General features: G+C 41.5%; 1 protein-coding gene across 6 annotated transcripts; it reads right to left on the bottom strand.

The window, feature by feature from the left end:
* Window positions 1-1,818: 1,818 nt before the first annotated feature.
* LOC139423014 (long-chain-fatty-acid--CoA ligase 4-like) lies at window positions 1,819-20,927 on the bottom strand. Of its 6 annotated transcripts, none has more exons than XM_071174565.1 (15): window positions 20,856-20,927; window positions 15,866-16,419; window positions 15,421-15,598; window positions 15,160-15,269; window positions 10,353-10,491; window positions 10,002-10,152; window positions 9,568-9,691; window positions 9,384-9,455; window positions 8,079-8,218; window positions 7,250-7,422; window positions 5,551-5,625; window positions 5,000-5,188; window positions 4,654-4,768; window positions 4,320-4,477; window positions 1,819-4,152 (listed from the first exon to the last, which is right to left on the bottom strand). In XM_071174565.1, exons 2-15 carry the CDS (start codon window positions 16,214-16,216, stop codon window positions 3,995-3,997), a joined length of 2,133 nt encoding a protein of 710 aa, XP_071030666.1. In that variant the 5' UTR covers window positions 16,217-16,419; window positions 20,856-20,927; the 3' UTR covers window positions 1,819-3,994. The 6 variants fall into 6 exon arrangements, with proteins under 6 accessions (XP_071030666.1, XP_071030669.1, XP_071030668.1 ...); XM_071174568.1 differs by having other exon boundaries at window positions 15,866-16,102; window positions 20,856-20,921; XM_071174567.1 differs by having other exon boundaries at window positions 15,866-16,099; window positions 20,856-20,910.
* Between the last annotated feature and the right edge of the window lie 755 nt (window positions 20,928-21,682).

Below are 21,682 nucleotides of genomic sequence, written 5' to 3'. Positions count from 1 at the left end.
AGGGCAAAATAGAAATAGGCCTGTAACAGTTAGGATCAGCTTGATCTCCCCCTTTAAATAAAGGATGAACCGTGGCTGCATTCCAAGCAATGGGAACCTCCCCAGAAAGGAGAGACAGGTTAAAAAGGTTGGAGATAGGCTTGGCAATGATAGGGGCAGCAACCTTAAAGAAGAAAGGGTCTACACCATCTGACCCAGATGTTTTTTGGGGGTCAAGTTTCAGAAGCTCTTCTAGCACCTCAGACTCAGTGACTTCCTGCAGGGAGAAACTTTGTAGTGTGGCAGTGGAAAAAGAGGGAGAAGCATCGGGGATAGTCGCATTAGAAGGGTTGGGAGATGAGGAAATGTTGGACGGGCAGGGAGGCATGGCTGAGTCAAATAGGAATCCTGACTTAATGAAGTGGTGATTGAAGAGCTCAGCCATGTGCTTCTTGTCAGTAACAACCACATCAACTTTAAGCTACATGAGTGGGACAACATTCCACAGGCCACAATCAACAGCCTGATGATCAACTCTGTGAAGGTGTCGAACTGCATGAGGCAAATGGTGGTCACACCAGATACTGATTTAGCTTTAAAATAAAATAAAAAAAAGGTATCTGTGACCAACAGATGCATATCTGTATTCCCAGTTATAAGGAATCCATAGATTAGGGCCTAATTAATTTATTTCAATTGACTGTTTTCCTCATATGAACTGTAACTCAGTAAAGTCTTTGAAACGGTTGCATGTTGCGTTTATTTTTGTTCAGTATAAATCTAAAAACGGATTCAATTGGATCTTTTTTTCTTTTTTTTTACCAATCTACTCTGCATTTTTGAAGTGCAAGATTATTTTTTAATTTTCAAAATCAATAAAAAATAAGGATGTATTGATTGCGTATTTCTTCACACCCCATGCCGCCGCCACAATAGTGGAAAATACAAAGGGATCAACAACCATTGCATTCACTTCACATTACTGGCCTGTTTGACAAAGTGAAAAGGAAGCCTGTGTTAAAAACAAATCCACTCTAAATCATCAATTCTGTTTGCAACAAGACCATTAAAAATATTCACTCTGCCATTTCCTGGTTGCTAAAATTCTAATAGTTAAACAATTTAAGTTAGTGACCAAGCAAGTATAGTGTAGAGAAATATTGTACCATCTAAACTGCTGTGAAATATATTTTCCATAACCAAAAAAGATTGTGCTTGAAGCTGGTGTGCAAAAGAAAGCAGACACAAAAACTAAACTTAAGAACGGGAAGCATAGAAATAGTGCACGTAGAACAGATCTACCACTTCTTAGACTTGCTTTCAATTAAATATGTAACTTTTTGGGCGACCCAACCAAATTCCCATAAAAATATGAGTTATAGATATGGCAAAAGGTTCTACAACTTTCACTTTGTAAATGTGGAGTAGGTTGTAGGAAAAAAAAAAAAAATTACATCAATTTTTAGATTTCATTTGAAGGCAGAAAATGTTGAAGACTGTTCAAGCTGTGTAGACCTTCACTAGGCACTATGTTACCTGCCATGACGCACTTTAATAAAACAGCCGTGTCTGAGTGGAGCAATGCCACATTTGAGTTTGCGTTTAGCCCTACACTACCTACTGAATTTATGAGAGGCATTAGAATCACCTCATACCTTGGGCTTGTTTGAAATTCTGTCATTCTCCTTGCTTGAAAGATTTGCAAAGCTTGCCCCAAGGATAGTTAGAATGCATCTTTCTTGACAGCGCTGTGAAAGAATGGGGTAGATTTAAACTAGTGAACCTAATTATAAATCATTGAATAATACTTTATATTGACAATTATTCAAGTAATAAACATTTTACAGTGGGCAGAAAGCTTTAATATGTTCATATAAAAAGAATATGTACTTTCAAATGACATAACCAGAAGGTACACACTGCCCATCCCTATCACACATTGTTTCATTCACATATTAACAGATTTGAATAAATAATACAAATTAACAAAACATCACATCAATATAAATGGAGAGAGAAGGCTGCATTTACACAGGCAGCCCAATTCTGAACTTGTTTGAACTAATTGGCATTTTGATTAATCCAATCAGCTCTGATGTGAAAAGATCTGATGTGATTGGTCAAAATGCCAATTAGTGGAAAAAATATCAGAATTGGGCTGCCATTGTAAACACAACCTAAGTGCTTCACAATTAACATAAGATTAAAGGTTGGTCTCAAAATAAATACTACCGCAGTTGCATTCTTGGTGGATGTAACCCTGAGTATAAGAATAATAAAACCTTCACAAAAATAATGTTTTGACCTTTCTTACTCCTATTGGAACATAGCCGTGATAGGACTCAATGGATTAGAGTGGTATCATGGCTAATTTGAACAGTGTATGCTTCACCCCAATGTGTTGGCCATTGGGGATATTTGCAAAATCGTTAAATGGTATTATATATGTTATGAATGCAATGCATCCTGGAATATTATTTTTGGCATTGATTTGCACGTTTCAGTTGTCACAACCCCATCAATTCTCTTCTACTGCATTATATGCCAAATTAAACAGCTTCCGAATGATAACGCAAACTTGCTGATACACAGCATTTTCATTAAGGTTCCACACAAAGTTTCAAGAAGCACAATTGTGACCTTTAAACAGTTCAACAGTACAAATTCATCCAAAAAATGTAAAATGGTTCAACGTTTAACTTGACCTTCATATACATACAAAATATTTTAAATAGAAGTTCTTTGCACATGCAACTCAATTGGATTTTCAACATCATATAATAAAAAAATTGCATTGAATTATATTGAGTATTTCATATCTGGATAAACTTTGTCACAAAATGTCAAATTATTTAAGAGTATAGGCTATTAAGTTGGCATATCCATAGGTCAGAAATGTAGAACTATTACAGTACATTATAAAGATGACTTGAAACATTATCTAAGACTATAAATATTGTACCGTATACAACAGAGTTATAGGAAGAGATCAGCATGAAAAAGAAGGCTAAAGGACTATCTTCATTTTTGCTCAAATAAAAATGACAATCCATGCTGTAACATAGCAAATATGACATTAACCATTTACCTAGTATCTGAAAAATCTAAAACATAACGTGACATACTTGGGTTGGGTCACTATAACAATGTCATGAGCAGGTTCAAAACATAAATTACACAAGCACAGGTGACAGAAATGGCCAAAGTTACACTCAGGTTTGATCTATGTGCAATAGCCTAAAGGATTGTGGGGGCTCAGCAGTTGCGTGGCAATAATGTGATCCTATGTACAGAACAAGCAAACAATTTATACAGCAGCACTGTGGGGGCTTGCTCACTAGGGGGCAGCAAAAATGTTTTCATCAATTATGTTGACCTTTCTCAAAAGGAGGCCAGCTGGGACAGAGAAGAGAGGACTCCGGAGTTGAGCAAATCTCATTGAGAAAAGGCCATTATGACTCCTACCTCAATTAGACACAAAAATAGTAGTATTTACAGACATGTCATAATAAATCCCAAAGGCAAATTACAATATGCAAATACAAGACTTGCATTCAAATGGCGTTTTACACAACGCTGTGCGATCTCCAACACAAATAGCCGTAACTAACCAGCTGATCCCTTTGTGCTGAACTTTATGGACTGACATTCATAATGTGACAAAAGAGACAACGTGGAAAGACAATTCTACAGTTCACAGACATAATGCTGTGAAGCAGGGTGTCAAACTCATTCCATAGAGGGCAAAGTGTCTGCAGGTTTTTGATTTTTCCATCCAATTAAGACAGACAACCAGGTGAAGTGCGTTCCTTACTAATTAGTGACCTTATTTCATCAATCAAGTACAAGGGATGAGCGAAATCCCGCAGACACTCAGCCCGCCGTGGAGTTTCACATGTGCGTTGAAGCATATGCACACGTACGCAATCATACACACACATTCAGACACGCACCCACTCATTTCACTGGTGAAAGTTGTCAGGAAACCGTTCTTAGGTTAGATCAGATAGTGGCTCTACTTCCCTCCATACATTCTCTCGATATCAGTCTGGAAGTGGTTCTTCAGCTCCTTCCTTTTCAGTTTGAATGCGTCCGTCACCAGGCCAGTCTCAGGGGTCCAGGGCTCTGGGCTCAGACGCACTTTCACTGGGATCTCAAAACGCTGCAGTTTGACTGATGGGGGGGAAAACACAATGGTTAATATAAAAGGGATAAACATAGCCTGAACAAAGCCCTCTATTGTCACACACTAAAATGATGTGTCTTATAATTCTAGGTTATTATCCATCTGGTTAATCAAGTTAACAGGATATGTGTCATAGAGTAAGTGTCAGCCTTACTTGAGGTAGCCACCTCTTTGATGGCCTTCAAGACCTCTTTCTCCATGGCCGGGTGGTTACAGATCTCCTCCCAGGCGACACTGATGCCGTTCTTATTGGCCAGAATTGTCAGCTGCTTCTGGTTCGGTACCACAAAGCTTATCACATAGTTCTGGTCACTAAAAGCAAGAGAACATTTTTTAAATGATACAGACTAGACCTGAGCATGCACATTCAATATGTTTTCAGGGTGATACATATAGAATAACCACAAATGCATGTGGTGTCAATGTAACAGTGTTCTGTCCTATGTAAAGAAGTGTATGGTATATAGTAAAGCAGACAGAAGAGATACCTGTTTGCATATGCACAAATGTTTTCAATAAGGGGGCAGTTTTTCAGAGCAGACTCCACTTTCCCCAAGGACACGTATTCTCCAGCCTGCAGTTTGACCAGGTCCTTCTTACGGTCTACATGGAACAAACAGAGCAGAGAGGGTCAGTGAGAACACTAAAGTATGTCAGCATAGCGTTGTCTACATCTTCTCCTGAGAGGTTATGGCAGGTAGCACTGTTTACATCCATTTGAATTGTTTATGACAGTATTGCCTCATGGTCATAAAGTGTTGAAGAGGCAGCTGATCAGTGCTCAGTGCACATTGGTGTTATTATTCAGGCGTTCTCCAACTCTCAGCCACCTACCCACTATCTGCAGACAGCCATCAGGGTGAATCTCCCCCACGTCCCCGGTACAGAACCACCTCTGGCCCTGCTCATCCACCCAGAAGTCATTGTTCAGGTGCTCACTCTTATAGTAACCCATGGTAACGTTGGGCCCACCAATCATGATCTCTCCACGCGGGTGGGGCTGGTCCTGACTGGTGTATCCACCTTGGGAACACAGTGGGAATATAAGAGTGAGGCATGGTGGGAGATAATAGCTGTATAGAGTATTGTTTGGACCAGAAAAAAACAAACCACATGGAAACTAAATCGGCCCATGAGAGCCACATGAAAATACAGTAACAACATGCAAAGGAGGCAAATTGGGCAGCTACAAAACGAGGATGTCCAAGCCATCTGTGATACACATACTATAGGTGTGTCATAATCAACATGTATTTGTCATGTACACAGGATACATGGTGTAACTGATACAGTGAAATGCTTACTTGCAAGCCCTTTCTCAACAGCGCAGTACACTTTATCACAAATAAGTTTGTATGTGTGTGTCCATAGGTTTTATTACTTACCCTCAACCCAGTCTCGTAGTTTGACCTCACAGCAGATGAGGGGGGCTCCTACTCTCCCAGTGCTGTAGTCTGCCACTGAAGAGAGGAAACACACAATCACAAAATAGTCCCATGTAGAGTTTAATACCTGATGCCAGTAGTAGGCTGCAACCTGGCCTACTAAAAACCACTCTGGGTTTTCTTATTAAAGAATAAGTGTCAGTGCGCATGAGCGTGAGGCATAGAGGCATAGAGGCATAGAGCAAGATACACACGTTAGTGATGTACGGGTTGACTCAAATATACAATTGTGTAATTCATATCTACAGAATAGGCTACATTAAGGATTTTCTTTGGTTATGTTTTTACCTGGCTTTAGACAAGGGTACAAAAAAGCCTAAGCTTTAGGGTCTAACATTAGCCTACGCACGCCAATAACTCTATATGCTTCAGGGAAGACGGGCAGAAAAAAAATGTACGTCCATCCACGGAGGCAAAAAGGACAATGTCAGAGTTGAATTAAAAACATCGAGGGCCAGAACTGTAATGTTTGGGAAAGATTTGGTGAAGTGGTATAAGAGGTTGACAATAGCGTCTATGTTGTGTGATGATTGTGAAGCACTATACAAATTCGACAGTCACAAGATGGGAACTGTAGTGTTCAGATGGGTTAAATGGAATAGTAACTGAAATCTCGACACTGACTGTAGGCTGAGTCTACAACCTCTCACATAGCTTAACATAATGCAGCGCAATTTCTATATTTACGGGATCGGGTCGGTCGGGAGCGGGCCACAGATTTTCACTTTATCACATAGAGTTGGGCGGTTGCGAATGTGTTATTAGCAACTGCGGGCAGGTGAACAAACAGCTGACCCACGCATCACTAACACACTTGTCCTTCAGATTGACCGGAGACAAAAACCAGTGTGGTGGGAGAATCACAATTATAACACTGTCATATTTAGTTCATTCACTGCTTTAAGCTATGAGGGAAATCAAATGTTTGCAAACATTGATTTATTATAAAATAATGTTATTTGTTTTTAAACTAAGAACTTGTACATTGTCCTTTGCCTTGCAAGAGTGTTAAACGAAACCCTATCCTGAGGTCCTCTTAAATAATATGGCCTTATAAAATCTTCCCCGGTGGTTATTTGGCATCATTCGGCCAACTATTTCACTCACATACTGCTGCGTAGCGTCACACAAGCATATCCTTCCACATTTACAATGCACTGAAAGGCGACTGATACCTGCGTGACCAATGCAGCAAAGCCGATTGACGCAAAACAGTTAAATATAGTATAGCTGTCATTCCTTTGTCATCCACGATCCCAGTACCACAGAACGTTTCACAGGTTGGGGCTTGAACAAAGACATCTATCTCGGAAAGCATGCGTGTTTAAAGACATGAAACCCTCAGGGCACTTTAACATATATAAAAGCCTGAGCAGTAGCATTTTCTCAAAGACCTTGTCTTGGCTAAAGCCTACATTTACCATGGCATGCATAAGTATAATTTCCTCCAAAAAACACAATGGTGAAAATTCTAAAATGATAGAGCTCCCACCATTCCCCTACACACTACTACTACTACTACTACTCTGCTAGTGAAGGAACCAAGGGTGCACTTGGTAATGACACCACTTCCCGGGTGAATGTCATTAGCAAAGGACCCCAGCAGTAGTAGTCCGTGGCTGTGCCTGCCATGACTCACCCTCTGTGATGGTACCTGCTCCGCAGGTCTCTGTGAGGCCGTAGCCCTGTCCCACAGGGCAGCAGAAGCAGATGTTCATGAATCGCTGTGTGGCGGAGGACAAGGGTGCCCCTCCTGACAGCATCATCCTGATGTTCCCTCCCAGCTGAGCCTTCACCTTCTTAAACAGCAGCCTGACAGAGCAGAGGAGAGAAATGTACTATTACTACTTACTAGTTTATCAAGATACCCATTGGTCCATGCTTACTGATACAGTTTCACTGTCTGATCCCTGATAAGTAGCTTGCAATGATGCAGGTTGTTGCATGTTATGATAATGTATACAGATTCTGATCCTGTCATTGGTCTCTGCCATCTCAGAACTAGGGCACACAAGTGACACATTTGTAGCCTATTTATTAGAATCCGATAGAGTAAAATTGGCAAAAAAAACAAAAAGAGTTGAGAGGGTGACCAGAGGCAAATGTCTCGGTCATGCTGATACCAAAAAATGGAGAAAGGAAACTTGTCTTGTCTGGCAGACAAGAAAATATTGTTGCCACCGAGTAGGAACAAAAACCAGTCAAAATACAAGCATACACTTAAAATATATAGATTCTAGAGGACAAATCTATACAGCTTTGAAAAACCCATGTAGTTTGATAAGGCCTAGCTATATCTCTTACTTCCAAGTATTGTAATGGCATGTTGGAAATGTTTATGTCTTTATGCACTGACCTTGTATCAGGGATTTTATCTCTATAGAGATAGCCATGTGCATGTAACAGGATTGTGTACATCAGCTGGGAACATGCTGGTATGTGTGTGTCCTCACATACAGTGTACTCACAAGTTGCAGAGAGGGGCATCATAGCCCATTTTGATCTGTTCCAGTTTGTAGTTGTAGCCCAGTTTAAACAGAGTCCTCTGCACATAGCTCATCTCCTGCACCTTGTTCATCACATTCTTGTAGATGCGGTCCATTATTTCCTGACAGATAAGTTACAATAAACAGAAAAGATAAGCGTCACGCATCAGTTTGTGACAGTTTTTCTTTCGTACCTTATCCATACATGTCTGCCTCCACTTTCTCTACAGAGGAAATCAAAGCTGCAGGATAGTTATCAAAGAACCTCAAATAATCAACATCACCTGTTCGAGGATTTCGTCTAAACCTGACCTCTAAAAATCTGGAAAGAAACCAGCCTTATAGTACGGATGTGGGTTTGAAATAATGTCACTATTCAAATAGCATCATACATTTTTGTCGGATATGCGGATATTTGAAGCGACCAGACAGAGAGATGCCAAGGCAACTCGGCGACAGTCAAGACTAGCTAACGTTTATTTGGAGCAGCCACAATGTTATTTATCATCCCATATAACAAGACAGTCTGTCTTGACTGGAGGAGCCTAAGCACATCAAAAGGTGTGTATCAATTTCAACTGTCTGTAAGGTCCTTATGCTTCCAAAACCGTACATCAAGCGATGTGTGTTAATGTTCAGACCGAACGTCAGGGCTCTTAACAAAACTCCCCCGTACAGAAGACACCTTCGTCCAATGACTTATGTGTAATGTAATGAAGCAGAGTCATGATCAAGGGCTGGGAGAATCCTAGAGAAGCTAGCTAATCTAATGGAGTCCACATGCTGCACAACCCCATTCAGATAAAACAGCCTACCTGTTGGTTGCTCATTGTAGCCTACACCTTCTCATTTCACTAACTTGTAATTCAGTCCATCTTGCATTGCATTATTGAACTTTCACAACACATTGAACCTCTTTGCCGCTTTGATTGGCCAACAAGCTACGTGAAGGCAATGGATGGTCTACAGGTCTTTTTATGGTGTGCACATCATAATAACTACACTGAAAGGTTTGTTTTATTAAATGAATAACTTGAAATAACATGGTCTATCCTTGTATGTAACAAAGTCACATGGATATTTACATTTCATTTAGAAAAACCTTTTTCAGTGTTAGAGTCAGGTTAAAATTGGCCTATAACATTACACTCACACAAGTATTAGAATACTATGTCCGTTCAGATATTCAAATAACCATGCACATCCCTATTTTATAAAACACTATTTTATAAAACACTAACAAATCAGTGATAAGCAAAAAGATTAAGGAAGGATGTTCGTTCTTACCGGAACAGCTGCCATCAGAGTAGGCCCCAACACAGAGCAGTCTCCCTTACTGCCTTTCTTGATTTTTGTTGACTGCAAAAGAGAAGCAATAAAAATAACAGTAGATTGTTGCCCACTTTGCAGTATAATAAAACAAATCCATAAGAAAAGATATCTCTTTATATCAAACTGCTGAGTCTATTACCTGGTCAGAGAGTGTTTGTGGGGAAGAGTAGCCAATCCTGCAGCCATACGTCATACATGAGATCTCAGCAGTCATCTCCAGCACATGAGCTAGAGGCAGGTAGCCAATGTAGGTATCCTTCGGCCTGCACATGGGCACAAACACATCACACTACTGTAAGCAATATGAAGATGTCAATGTCTGTAGCCATGCACAACATTATACAAAAATAAGGAAGTGGTTATGCACTTTGACAATACTGTCTAATTATCAAATTAAGGAGGAAGATCGCATGAGTAAATAAGTTTAGGCACGGTTATCATGAGCACATTACACTGTCTGTCTGCTGTCTTTAAAACATAGCGTCAAATCCCCATGTCAGTTGCAGAGACCTGACCAGCCTAGTTAAATGGTGGTTAGATACTAGAAGCCCTGTGGTAGAGTGCTCTGCTCACCCCAGGCCTGGGATCCTCTCACACTGGCCCGTCATGCCAGCAATAAGATTGCTGTGGATGATCATGACTCCTTTGGGTTGTCCTGTGGAGCCGCTGGTGTACATGACCACAGCCAGGTCTGTGGGCTGGGGCCGCTGCACAGCTATTCTCACTGCCAGGAGCACAGGGGGACACGTCAGGACAGTACAAACATTCTTTACTACATTGTGGGACTAAACTAAACTGCCAGCATATGTGCATATTATACTTCACTAGCTGCTTAGACATCAAGTTCAGCGCACACACTGTTTAACATAACAGGGTGACCTGTGTGTTTTGTACATGCATAGTTTTGTTGATGTTTCCACGTACAGTTGTCAGGTTTGGCTCCCAGCTCTTGTACTGCCTGCATGCTGTGGATCTGAATGCCCTCTGGGTAACCCGTCCTTCTGATGCTCTTGTTGTCCACATAGATAACGTGCTTCAGGTTATGCATTTCTGGCAAAATACTCTGTCAAAGACACAGGAAGACACATCATTGTCTAGACATGAATAATCTCAGCTCTCGTGTCCTAAATGCCTTTAGGGTTCATTCAAGTTTCAATGACATCAGTGTTTGTTTTTCAAATCAAACTTTATTTGTCACATGCGCTGAATACAACAAGTGTAGGTGCACTATAAGTTAAGGGCTTGTAAAGCATTTCACGGTAAGTGACATGCTTACTTAGAAGCCCTTAAATCAATAGTGCGGTTCAAGAAGAGTTAATCAAATATTTACCAAATAAAATAAAATAAAAACAATAAAATAACAATAACGAGGCAATGTACAGGGGGTACCGGTACCGAGTCAGTGTGCAGGGTTACAGGTCAGTCGAGGTCATTTGTACATGTAGGTAGGGGTAAAGTCACCATATATAGATGTGAATGTATTTAAAAAAAAAAATGTTACCTTTATTTAACTAGGCATGTCAGTTAAGAACAAATTCTTATTTACAATGACGGCCTACACCGGCCAAACCCGGACGACGCTGGGCCAATTGTGCATCGCCCTATGGGACTCCCAATCACTGCCGGTTGTGATGCAGTCTGGATTCAAACCAGGGTGTCTGTAGTGATGCCTCTAACACTGAGATGCAGTGCCTTAGACCGCTGCGCCACTCTGGAGCCCAAATAATAAACAGCGAGTAGCAGCAGTGTACAAAATAAATGGAGGGGGGGGGTGTCAGGGGGGTGCCATCGGATGGGGCCACAGTGTCTCCTGACCCCTCCTGTCTCAGCCTCCGGTATTTATGCTGCAGTAGTTTGTGTCGGGGGGCTAGTGTCAGTCTGTTATATCTGGAGTACTTCTCCTGTCTTATCCGGTGTCCTGTGTGAATTTAAGTATGCTCTCTCTAATTCTCTCTTTCTTTCTCTCTCTCTCGGAGGACCTGAGCCCTAGGACCATGCCTCAGGTCTACCTGGCACAATGACTGCTTGCTGTCCCCAGTCCACCTGGTCATGCTGCTGCTCCAGTTTCAACTGTTCTGCCTGCGGTTATGGAACCCTGACCTGTTCACCGGACGTGCTACCTGTCCCAAACCTGCTGTTTTCAACTCTCTAGAGACAGCAGGAGTGGTAGAGATACTCTTAATGATCGGCTATGAAAAGCCAACTGACATTTACTCCTGAGGTGCTGACTTGTTGCACCCTCGACAACTACTGTGATTATTATTATTTGACCATGCCGGTCATCTATGAACATTTGAACATCTTGGCCATGTTCTGTTATAATCTCCACCCGGCACAGCCAGAAGAGGACTGGCCACCCCTCATAACCTGGTTCCTCTCTAGGTTTCTTCCTAGGTTTTGGCCTTTCTAGGGAGTTTTTCTTAGCCACCGTGCTTCTACACCTGCATTGCTTGCTGTTTGGGGTTTTAGGCTGGGTTTCTGTACAGCACTTTGTGTCATCAGCTGATGTAAGAAGGGCTATATAAATACATGTGATGATTTGATAAATAGTCTGGTGGCCATTTGATTAATTGTTCAGCAGTCTTATGGCTTGGGGGTAGAAGCTGTTAAGGAGCCTTTTGGTCCTAGACCTGGCATTCCGGTACCGCTTGCCGTGAGGTACTGGAATGCCTATGACTTGGGTGACTGGAGTCTGACAATTTTCTGGGCTTTCCTCTGACACCACCTGTTATATAGGTCCTGGATGGCAGGAAGCTTGGCCTGGGCCGTACACACTACACTCTGTAGCGCCTTACGGTCAGATGCCGAGTAGTTGCCACTCCAGGCGGTGATGCAACCGGTCAGGATGCTCTCGATGATGCAGCTGTAGAATTTCTTAGGATCTGGGGACCCATGCCAAATCTTTTCAGTCTCCTGAGGGACAAAAGGTTTTGTCGTGCCCTCTTCACAACTGTCTTGGTGTGTTTGGACCATGATAGTTTGTTGGTGATGTGGACACAAAGGAACTTGAAACTCTCGACCCGCTCCACTACAGCCCTGTCGATGTTAATGGGGGCCTGTTCGGCCCACCTTTTTCTGTAGTACACGATCAGCTCCTTTGTCTTGCTCACATTGAGGGAGAGATTGTTGTCCTGGCACCACACTGCCAGGTCTCTGACCACCTCCCTATAGGCTGTCTCATCGTTGTGTGATCAGGCCTACCACTGTTGTGTCATCAGCAAACTTAATGATGGTGTTGGAGTCGTGTTTGGCCACGGAGTCGTGGGTGAACAGGGAGTACAGAAGGGGACTAAGTACACACTCCAGTGTTGAGGACCAGAGTGGCAGACGTGTTGTTGCCTAACCTTACCACCTGGGGGTGGCCTGTCAGGAAGTTCAGGATCCAGTTGCAAAATTAGGTGTTTAGTCCCAGGATCCTTAGCTTAGTGATGAGCTTTGTGGGCACTATGATGTTGATCGCTGAGCTGTAGTCAATTAACAGCATTCTCCTGCCCTCCAGGACATCTACACCACCCGATGTCACAGGAAGTCCAAAAAGATCATCAAGGACAACAACCACCCGAGCCACTGCCTGTTCATCCCGCTATCATCCAGAAGGTGAGGTGATCTCTAGCCACTTTAATAATTACAAATTGGATGTAAAAAATGTATCACTAGTCACTTTAAACAATGCCACTTTATAGAATGTTTACATACCCTACATTACTCATCTCATATGTATATACTGTACTCTATACCATCTACTGCATCTTGCCTATGGCGTTTGGCCATCGCTCATCCATGTATATTTATATGTACATATTCTTATTCATTCCTTTACACTTGTGTGTATATAAGGTAGTTGTTGGGAAATTGTTAGATTACTTGTTAGATATTACTGCACGGTCGGAACTAGAAGCACAAGCATTTCACTACACCCGCATTAACATCTGCTAACCATGTGTACGTGACCAATAACATTTTATTTAACATAGGTGTTCCTTTTGTCCAGGTGGGAAAGGGCAGTGTGGACTGAGATTGTGTCACCTGGGGATCTGTTGAGGCGGTATGCGAATTGGAGTGGCTCTAGGGTATCTGGGAGGATCCTGTTGATGTGAACCATGACCAGCATAAAAAGGCATTTAGCTCGTCTGGTAGGCTCGCGTTACTGGGCAGCTCGCTTCTGGGTTTCAATTCATAGTCCGTAATAGTATTCGAGCTCTGCCACATCCGACGAGCGTCAGAGCAGGTGTAGTAGGATTCAATCTTAATCCTGTATTGACACTTTGCTTGTTTGATGGTTCGTCTGAGGGCATAGCAGGATTTTTTATAAGTGTCTGGATTAGTGTCCCGCTCCCTTAGCTCGATGTGGATGTTGCCTGTAATCCATGGCTTTTGGTTGGGATATGTACGTACGGGGACGAGGTCATCAATGCACTTATTGAGGAAGCTGGTGACTTGAGGTGGTATACTCCTCAATGCCATTGGATGAATCCCGGAACATATTCCAGTCTGTGCAAGCAAAACAGTCCTGTAAACATAGCATCCGCGGCATCTGACCACTTCCGTATTGAGCGAGTCACTGGTACTTCCTGCTTTAATTTTAGCTTTTAAGCGGGAATCAGGAGGATATAATTATGGTCAGATTTGCCAAATGGAGGGCAGGGGAGAGCTTTGTATGCATATCTGTGTGTGGAGTAAAGGTGGTCTAGAGTTTTTTTCCCTCTGGGTTTCACATGTGACATGCTGGTAGAAATGAGGTAAAACGGATTTAAGTTTTCCTGCATTAAAGTCCCCGGCCACTAGGAGCGCCACTTCTGAATGAGCATTTTCTTGTTTGCTTATGGCCTTATAGAGTTGGTTGAGTGCGGTCTTAGGTTTGCGGTGGTAAATAGACGGCTACGAATAATATAGATGACAACTCTTGGTAGATAGTGTGGTCTACAGCTTATCATAAGGTACTCTACCTCAGGCGAGCAAAACATAGAGACTTCTTTAATATTAGACATCGCGCACCAGCTGTTACTAACAAATAGACACACACCTCCACCCTTCGTCTTACCAGACGTAGCTTCTCTGTTCTGCCGGTGCATGGACAATCCCGCCAGGTCTATTTTATCCATGTCGTCATTCAGCCACGACTCGGTGAAACATAAGATATTACAGTTAATGTCCCGTTGGTAGGATCATCTTAATCGTAGGTCCTCGATTTTATTTTCCAATGATTGCACGTTGGCCAATAGAACAGATGGCAGTGGAGGTTTACTCGCTCAACCTACGAATTCTCAGAAGGCAACCTGACCTCCGCCCCCTTTTCTCCATATTTTCTTCACCCAAATGACAGGGATTTGGGCCTGTTCCTGGGAAAGCAGTATATCCTTCGTGTCGGACTTGTTGGACTCGTTAAAGGAAAAAAGCTTCTTCCAGTTCGAGGTGAGTAATCGCTGTTCTGATGTCCAGGAGTTATTTTCAGTCATAAGAGACAGCAGCAACATTATGTAAACAAACAAAATAGCACAGTTGGTTAGGAGCACGTCAGCCATCTTCTCCGGCGCCATTTTCACCAATGACACACCTCAGTTCACACACAAACACCCCATGGCTAATTTTAAATTTCTCCTTGATCTACAGAGGTGATTGCACACATCCTGTCTAAAAACATAGCTCTCTTTTCCACAGATAGAGGAGCTGAGAACAGCAGTGTGTAGTTAGGCTAGAATCTGAACCATGCATTTCCCCTAATGACTCCTACCTTGAGTTTAGTCTCCAGTAGCTCTGTGCTGGTGATCAGGTGAGTGGCCCCACACTCATTCAGGCCATAGGCCACTGCCTCCTCCCCCAGGGTGGCATACAGAGTGACCACTGCAACACAACCAAACATGTTGTTCACATGCACACAAACACAATGTTTTCACAAATATTGCTGTCCTAACAGGAAATATCTTTATAATGCAAACTAGTGGAACTTTATGTGCCATTCTCAAACAGGGAAGTGTGTTGGGTCAATGCCTACATGGAAAGTTGCGTCTGAAGCAGGCCTGTGCAGTGATCATCCACTCTGCTCGTGTCTCACAGAAGATGGCGATGGTACTCTTGGGCTGCTGGCCCAGGGCTGCCAGTCCACTACCTAGATGACTGATGATCTGGTCCACCTCGTCATAGGACAGCCACCTGTACTCCCCCAGGATCAGCTGCAGCAGAGGAGAGAGCACAGAAACAGGCCATTAGGGTTGGTTCTACTAAGGGCCTTCAGTTCACAGGGGTAAAGATCACACTGGAGAGTCAAGTCATATATTTATGACATTTGATTTAACAACTCTCCAAGAAGGGACTTAATCTATGATTGTTATATGAAGTTACACCGACTTGCTTCAGGATGCATAACTTTTCTAACTTATTTGGCAGAACCTTGACTGCAATAATTGTTTCCTGGTGAGATGTGTGTGTGATCACTCTACCTTCTTAAAGATTTTGCCGCTGGGTTGGGTCTCGTTCTCCTCATTTAGGAGCTCCCTGGTGCCCAGGCAGTCTGTGTTGCCGAAGCGCTGCACTGCATGCTCAAACAGCTTGTCTAGAGTGTCCTTTCCCTCAAAGTCCTCCCGGGCCAGGTTGTCAAAGTTCTCCACACAACGATAGGGGCCCTCTGCTTTGCCTGTGGTGGACTTGGCTTTCTCTCTCTTTGCCATGGCTTTCTTCTTCCCAGCATCAGTGAGGAAATACCATGGGATAAACGTGATGAGCGTGTACAGCCACATCAACAGGTACACAGGCGAGAACACTATGTAATGCATGTCTACTTTGAACCTCATGGTTGAAGGTGAGGCAGAAGTGGAAAGAAAAAGAGACTTGAGGGAGAAGCGTCTGCTTCAGGGAGAGTTCAGACGGCTCAGCTCTCAGGTCATGGAAAGGTTGCTAAAGCAGGTGGCGGTAATTACAGATTGGACAGGTAGCAGCACATGCACCCAGACGACTCAATGGAAAGGCTTGACACAAGAGGTCTGTGATGCTAGCTCTATAGCAGGGTGATTGGTCCAGAATTGTTGAGCACAGGGGAAGAAAATACATGGAGAAAGAGAAGTATGTTAGTCATATTGTAATCTCTTGTGGTCAGATTCTGCGCGTAAACTGAAGAATCTGTCGCGGCGGGATGGAATGTGTAGGATAACGAGCAACAGTAGTTCCAGTGTTTGGGTTTTCTTCACTGACTATTTGGACATATCAGGATTGGGAGAAGCTGAACACAGGTGAACTACTCACTTCTAACACGTATAAACCCAGAACTTAACCAAGAGTAGTCATATTGAAGCAATAGCTAGGAGCTAGCCAGTAGCCACAAGCATAATACAACATCTAATTTATAGACTAGCCAAAAGTACTTTATTTATTTTCAAAAAGCTTTCTTGTATGCATTTCATGCCAAATCATACATTGCAACACAGCAAACCTAGAAGTTTTATTATTGGGGGGTGGGGGCGTCAAAGAAGAAGCAGCTATGGTATTTAACACATACCTTACCACCGGTAAATATTGCTGCACAAAATAGCTGAGTTTCACTGGAGCACTGCACTGACCACTGTATCTGTACACAAACATCTAGGCCCATGTCTGGTCAACATCACTTCAGATTTCGCTACCTTTTATCTTATCTATAATTGATGCTTGCAGTGTGCAATCATTTCCCAGAACTGGAAGAATGTTAGGTCTGTGTTTTAAAAAATCTGAAAGTGTACCTGTATGTATTTATGTCAATTGATGGTGCCTTGGTTAAAACAGAAACTTTTATAAGGTAGAATAATCCAAATGAGCAACACAAGTTAATAAATAGCTCAGTCGGTCTACCCTAGGAATGTTGTAAATTAAGAGACTGAAATTCAAAGACGCAGAGCAGAGTTCAGCAGAGTGGTTAAGAAGCCAAAGAGGTGAGGTTAGATGACAGAGACAGCATACATGAAATCTTATTTAACCTTTTACAAGTAAAACATTTAAGTAGTCATTTTCTGTCTTATTTTGATACTTGGCTTTTACTTTCTTACTACTTCCACATTTCTGATGCCACTTGGCAACCCTTTTGACATACGTCTACATTCTAACCTCGATCACTGTCATGGCATATGTGCATCACCTAGTCTTTTCCCGTGAAAAAGGCAAACCCAAATGACTTCACCGAAAACGACTTCCTTGTGCAAACCAGAGACATTTCCATGTAAGCCAAAGAACACATTATTTCTTTGTGCAAGATTCTCCAAGGTGGCAACTGGCAAGAGGGCAATTCCACTGTAACAGAGTGATACAGACTGGGGTTTTTCACTTTAAAATGCATGTCAAACAAAAACTAATGATTACAAAGTTAAACAAACCATACAACTGTATGCACACATTTACTTGAAGAACAGTGCAGATGTGGTAGGTAGCCTAGTGGTTAGAGTATTGGACTAGTAACCGAAAGGTTGCAAGATCGAATCCCCGAGCTGACATGGTAAAAATCTATAGTTCTGCCCCTGAACAAGGCAGTTAACCCACTGTTCCTAGGCCGTCATTGAAAATAAGAATTTGTTCTTAACTGACTTGTCTAGTAAAATAAAAGATGCAAAGTTTGGTAACTAACACTAACCAGCACACTGAAAAGGGCACCAAAGGTTAATCTGAACTTCAACAAAGCCTAAACAAAAATCAGGTCAACTCAAACTGTAATAAAAGTGCCCAAAACATCAGACCTACATTCCATTAAAAATGTTATCTAATTGATCTTGCTGTAGATACTATAACTAGCAGCTGAGCATGTCTAGACAGGATCATAACTTTAAATGATAGAAAGGCCACGTCATGCTTGAATCATGATCTGCTACGTTACCCTGATGGTGAATGCTTGTGTGACTTGACATCCCTCCAGACAGTAATGAAGGCTCAAGTGCTTTAGCACACAGGAAGCTGCCTGTGAGTGGCTTATACTGCTCATGTGCCACTGATCTGGCCTAATCCCATTTACTACATAGGCACACGAGGCCCAGGCATCACAACCCCAGAAGGAATCAGCCAGGACAAATTCCTCCTTCAATCAGTATATCTTCTTCAGTGAGAAGAAATTATCTACATTCTAAATATATTATACTTCTACATTTGATATGATGCCCCCCCCCAAAAAAAAAATCTTCCAACTGCTTTGTTGCTCTTAATTGAAATGATATCCGTTATCAGGTGTATCAGCTCTTTAAACAGAATCATAATTTTCAGAGAGCCTAAAACAGTCAGAGGAAAGACCAATTACCCCTGAAAAGAGGGGTAATTCAGAGATGGTCTGAATGGCTTTAGAAAATTAACACATGCACACACTTCTGAAAAACACTACACCAGTGATGAGCAGATCAAAACAGTGTAAACCTTTCGGTAGAATTAACTAGAGAAGAAATTGGTTACCTTACCTACTGTTCTGAAGTACGCTAACAACACCTCTTCCTCTTTCCTTAAACAAAAAGCCTGGTCGAGATATTGTTTATTCGACACAAGATGTTTATTCTTCACTCCCTGTCTCAGGTTTTTCGTTAACTCAGCTGCACTCACAAAGAGCTAACATACATTCTCCTGCTTCCACCCACAACTGCTCTCATCCAATAGGAGAGTGTATTGGACAGGAAGTGATACGGTTCCTCTCTACAGTAGTCATCTCAACGTACTCAGGGCTGACTGTGACTAACCCTTTTTGCATTATATTTCCAGAGACCACATCTATTAAAACTGTTACGCAAACACAGCTGGTTGCTCATAGTGATACACATTACATAGACTGACACAACATTGTGTTCACAGATTCAGTTTAATCTATTCCAAGAAATGAGGAGACAGACATGTTTATCCAAGCCACATGATTATTTTTCTTGATGTGCTCTTACGCTTTCAAATCAGCAACAGTGAAATCCTTTCAGCTGTTTCAAGAAAAACATGTCCACTGCCTCATCATCAGACAGGATACTACTACCCACGTAGAAGCATGTCATAGCATGAGGTCAATGACCTTTAACACACTGAAGAATACTGTGTGATGCATGAAATGTAGGACCAAGGCTATTGGCAAGGTTGTATTGTTAGATAGAATATTCAATGCTACTGCTATGCCTATAAAACAGATGGCAGAAAAAGAAAGACAAACCTGTACTGTACCTCAAGCCTTGAAACAAACCTACACTGTACATCAAACTCCTCATCTGTACAAATTGTAGCAAGAACCGTATCATAACAAAACAGGGTGATGACTGGCATTAGTTTGCTATCCTGTTATTAGGACTGATATTGAACATTCTTGGTAAATAAACCATTTTTTGATGCATAACCCATATATAATATAAACCATACATATACAACATGCATATTATATATAATATAATCCGCAAATGTATGTTTCATGGCAACGTAAGGGATCATCTCTGACATTACCTTGGAAATAATGGACAACGCGCCACTTTGCGGAATTAATTTTTCCAAGGTAATGTTTATTTTTTTTAAATTTAACTAGTCAAGTCAGTTAAGAACAAATTATTATTTACAATGACGGCTTAGGAACAGTGGGTTAACTATTTTGTTCAGGGGCAGAACGACAGATTTTTACCTTGTCAACTCAGGGATTCGATATAGCAACCTTTCGGTTACTGGCCCAATGCTCTAACCACTAGGCTAGCCCCTCATTATCCCTTAAATGTCTATTCTAGAATGCCATTCTAGCCAATCAGAACCGAGTATTCACCAACGCTTTAGTATAAACCTGTAATATAACCCACATAGCTATCAAATCATTTGCTCAAACATTCATTCGTTTTTTTTACAATTATGCAATGTTACATGCCTTTTAGTTTACGAACATCAAATTAATAAATCAAATAAAGGTCCAGTGAGCGAGGCCATGTCGTTGTCTGACCAAAAGTAACCTCTGCACCTGTCAACTCCGTTGACATAGCTTCAAGAAAAAACATAGTCGTGCTATTTATCCCAACAAATGTAAGACTGTTCACATATCTAAAAAGAATCCGGCATATCAAAAGTAATACTTTTTGTAGCTAGCTTCGTGGTATCATTATGAAAATGAGAGGGACAACGAGGAATATAATTTGGTGACTGGCGTTCCGCAAATGTTCTGTAATGTGATGTTTGAAAACAGAGACCCACCGTGGAATACAACCATTATGCACTTTAAGTATTTGATATTAATAGGCGCTGTTGGTTATTAAAATAAAAAACGACTTGTAGGCTTGTAGCCTGGCCAGATCATAAACAAAGACAGTAATGAAGTTGGCATTGCTAACGTTAGCTCTTTCTTACTACTTCAGTACACTGGATATTAAGAATATTCAATATTAACACATTTTTGTAAATAAGATAGCTATGATGATAACATATATTATCTGACAGTTTACTTAGCCATTTCCCTAGCTAGCTATAGTCAATCTAATCTAATCTTACCTCAAAAACCGAGAAGTGAGAGGGACATTCCCAGAAGGATGAATGACCGAAAGTAACCTCCAACAGAGAGGCGACAACCCGGAAACTTTACGTCATATGAGTCCATCTCTCATAGCCAATGAGAATGGGTCTGAAGACCATGTTAATTTGATGCTACAGTTTCATTGAAAAAACATATATTGTCACACTTTATACGAATATCAACCAGTTATAAGTAATTAATCTCATCTGACTGTAGGTTACCCTTGTGAATTATGTGGGTCATAAATTAATACATGATCCCTATAGACTAGGTAACACATCATTGTACTGTATGAAATATAGATGCGAGTTAAGTCCCCAACCAGTGAAAACACTGGTAATGGAGGCTATTTCTCTCCTTTAAATGTTCAACATAGCAAAAATAACAAAAAGCTGCTTGTATGATTCATCTCCCACATCCTTTGAAAACAGCCAAAATGTGTGTCTAAATTGCTTTAAGAAATATGAAATACAGTCAGAAGATTGAAATTGCACCAGTATAGTAACATTAAATCACTTAAGGCTATATGAATGTTATGTATCTGAAGACACCTTTGTACCGTTCTGTTGAAGAGTTTGGAGACTAAACATGCTGCTTTATGGTGTGATATTGTCATCATTATACAATCTATGGGTCAGATAATAAGAGCTCAAGTTATAATCAGAATACTCAGCTTCATAAAACATATACACCAAACCAAAGTAGCAAGCACTAAATGCATTGCCACAGTTTTTTGACTCGTTAATAGCTGAGAAATGATTGAAACTTGCATAGACACTAATTGCCACACCTTTTTGCATGACCT

The sequence above is a fragment of the Oncorhynchus clarkii genome, chromosome 12 (assembly GCF_045791955.1).
Source record: "Oncorhynchus clarkii lewisi isolate Uvic-CL-2024 chromosome 12, UVic_Ocla_1.0, whole genome shotgun sequence".
Lineage (NCBI taxonomy): Eukaryota > Metazoa > Chordata > Actinopteri > Salmoniformes > Salmonidae > Oncorhynchus > Oncorhynchus clarkii.
This window is presented reverse-complemented; position numbering and strand designations above follow the sequence as displayed.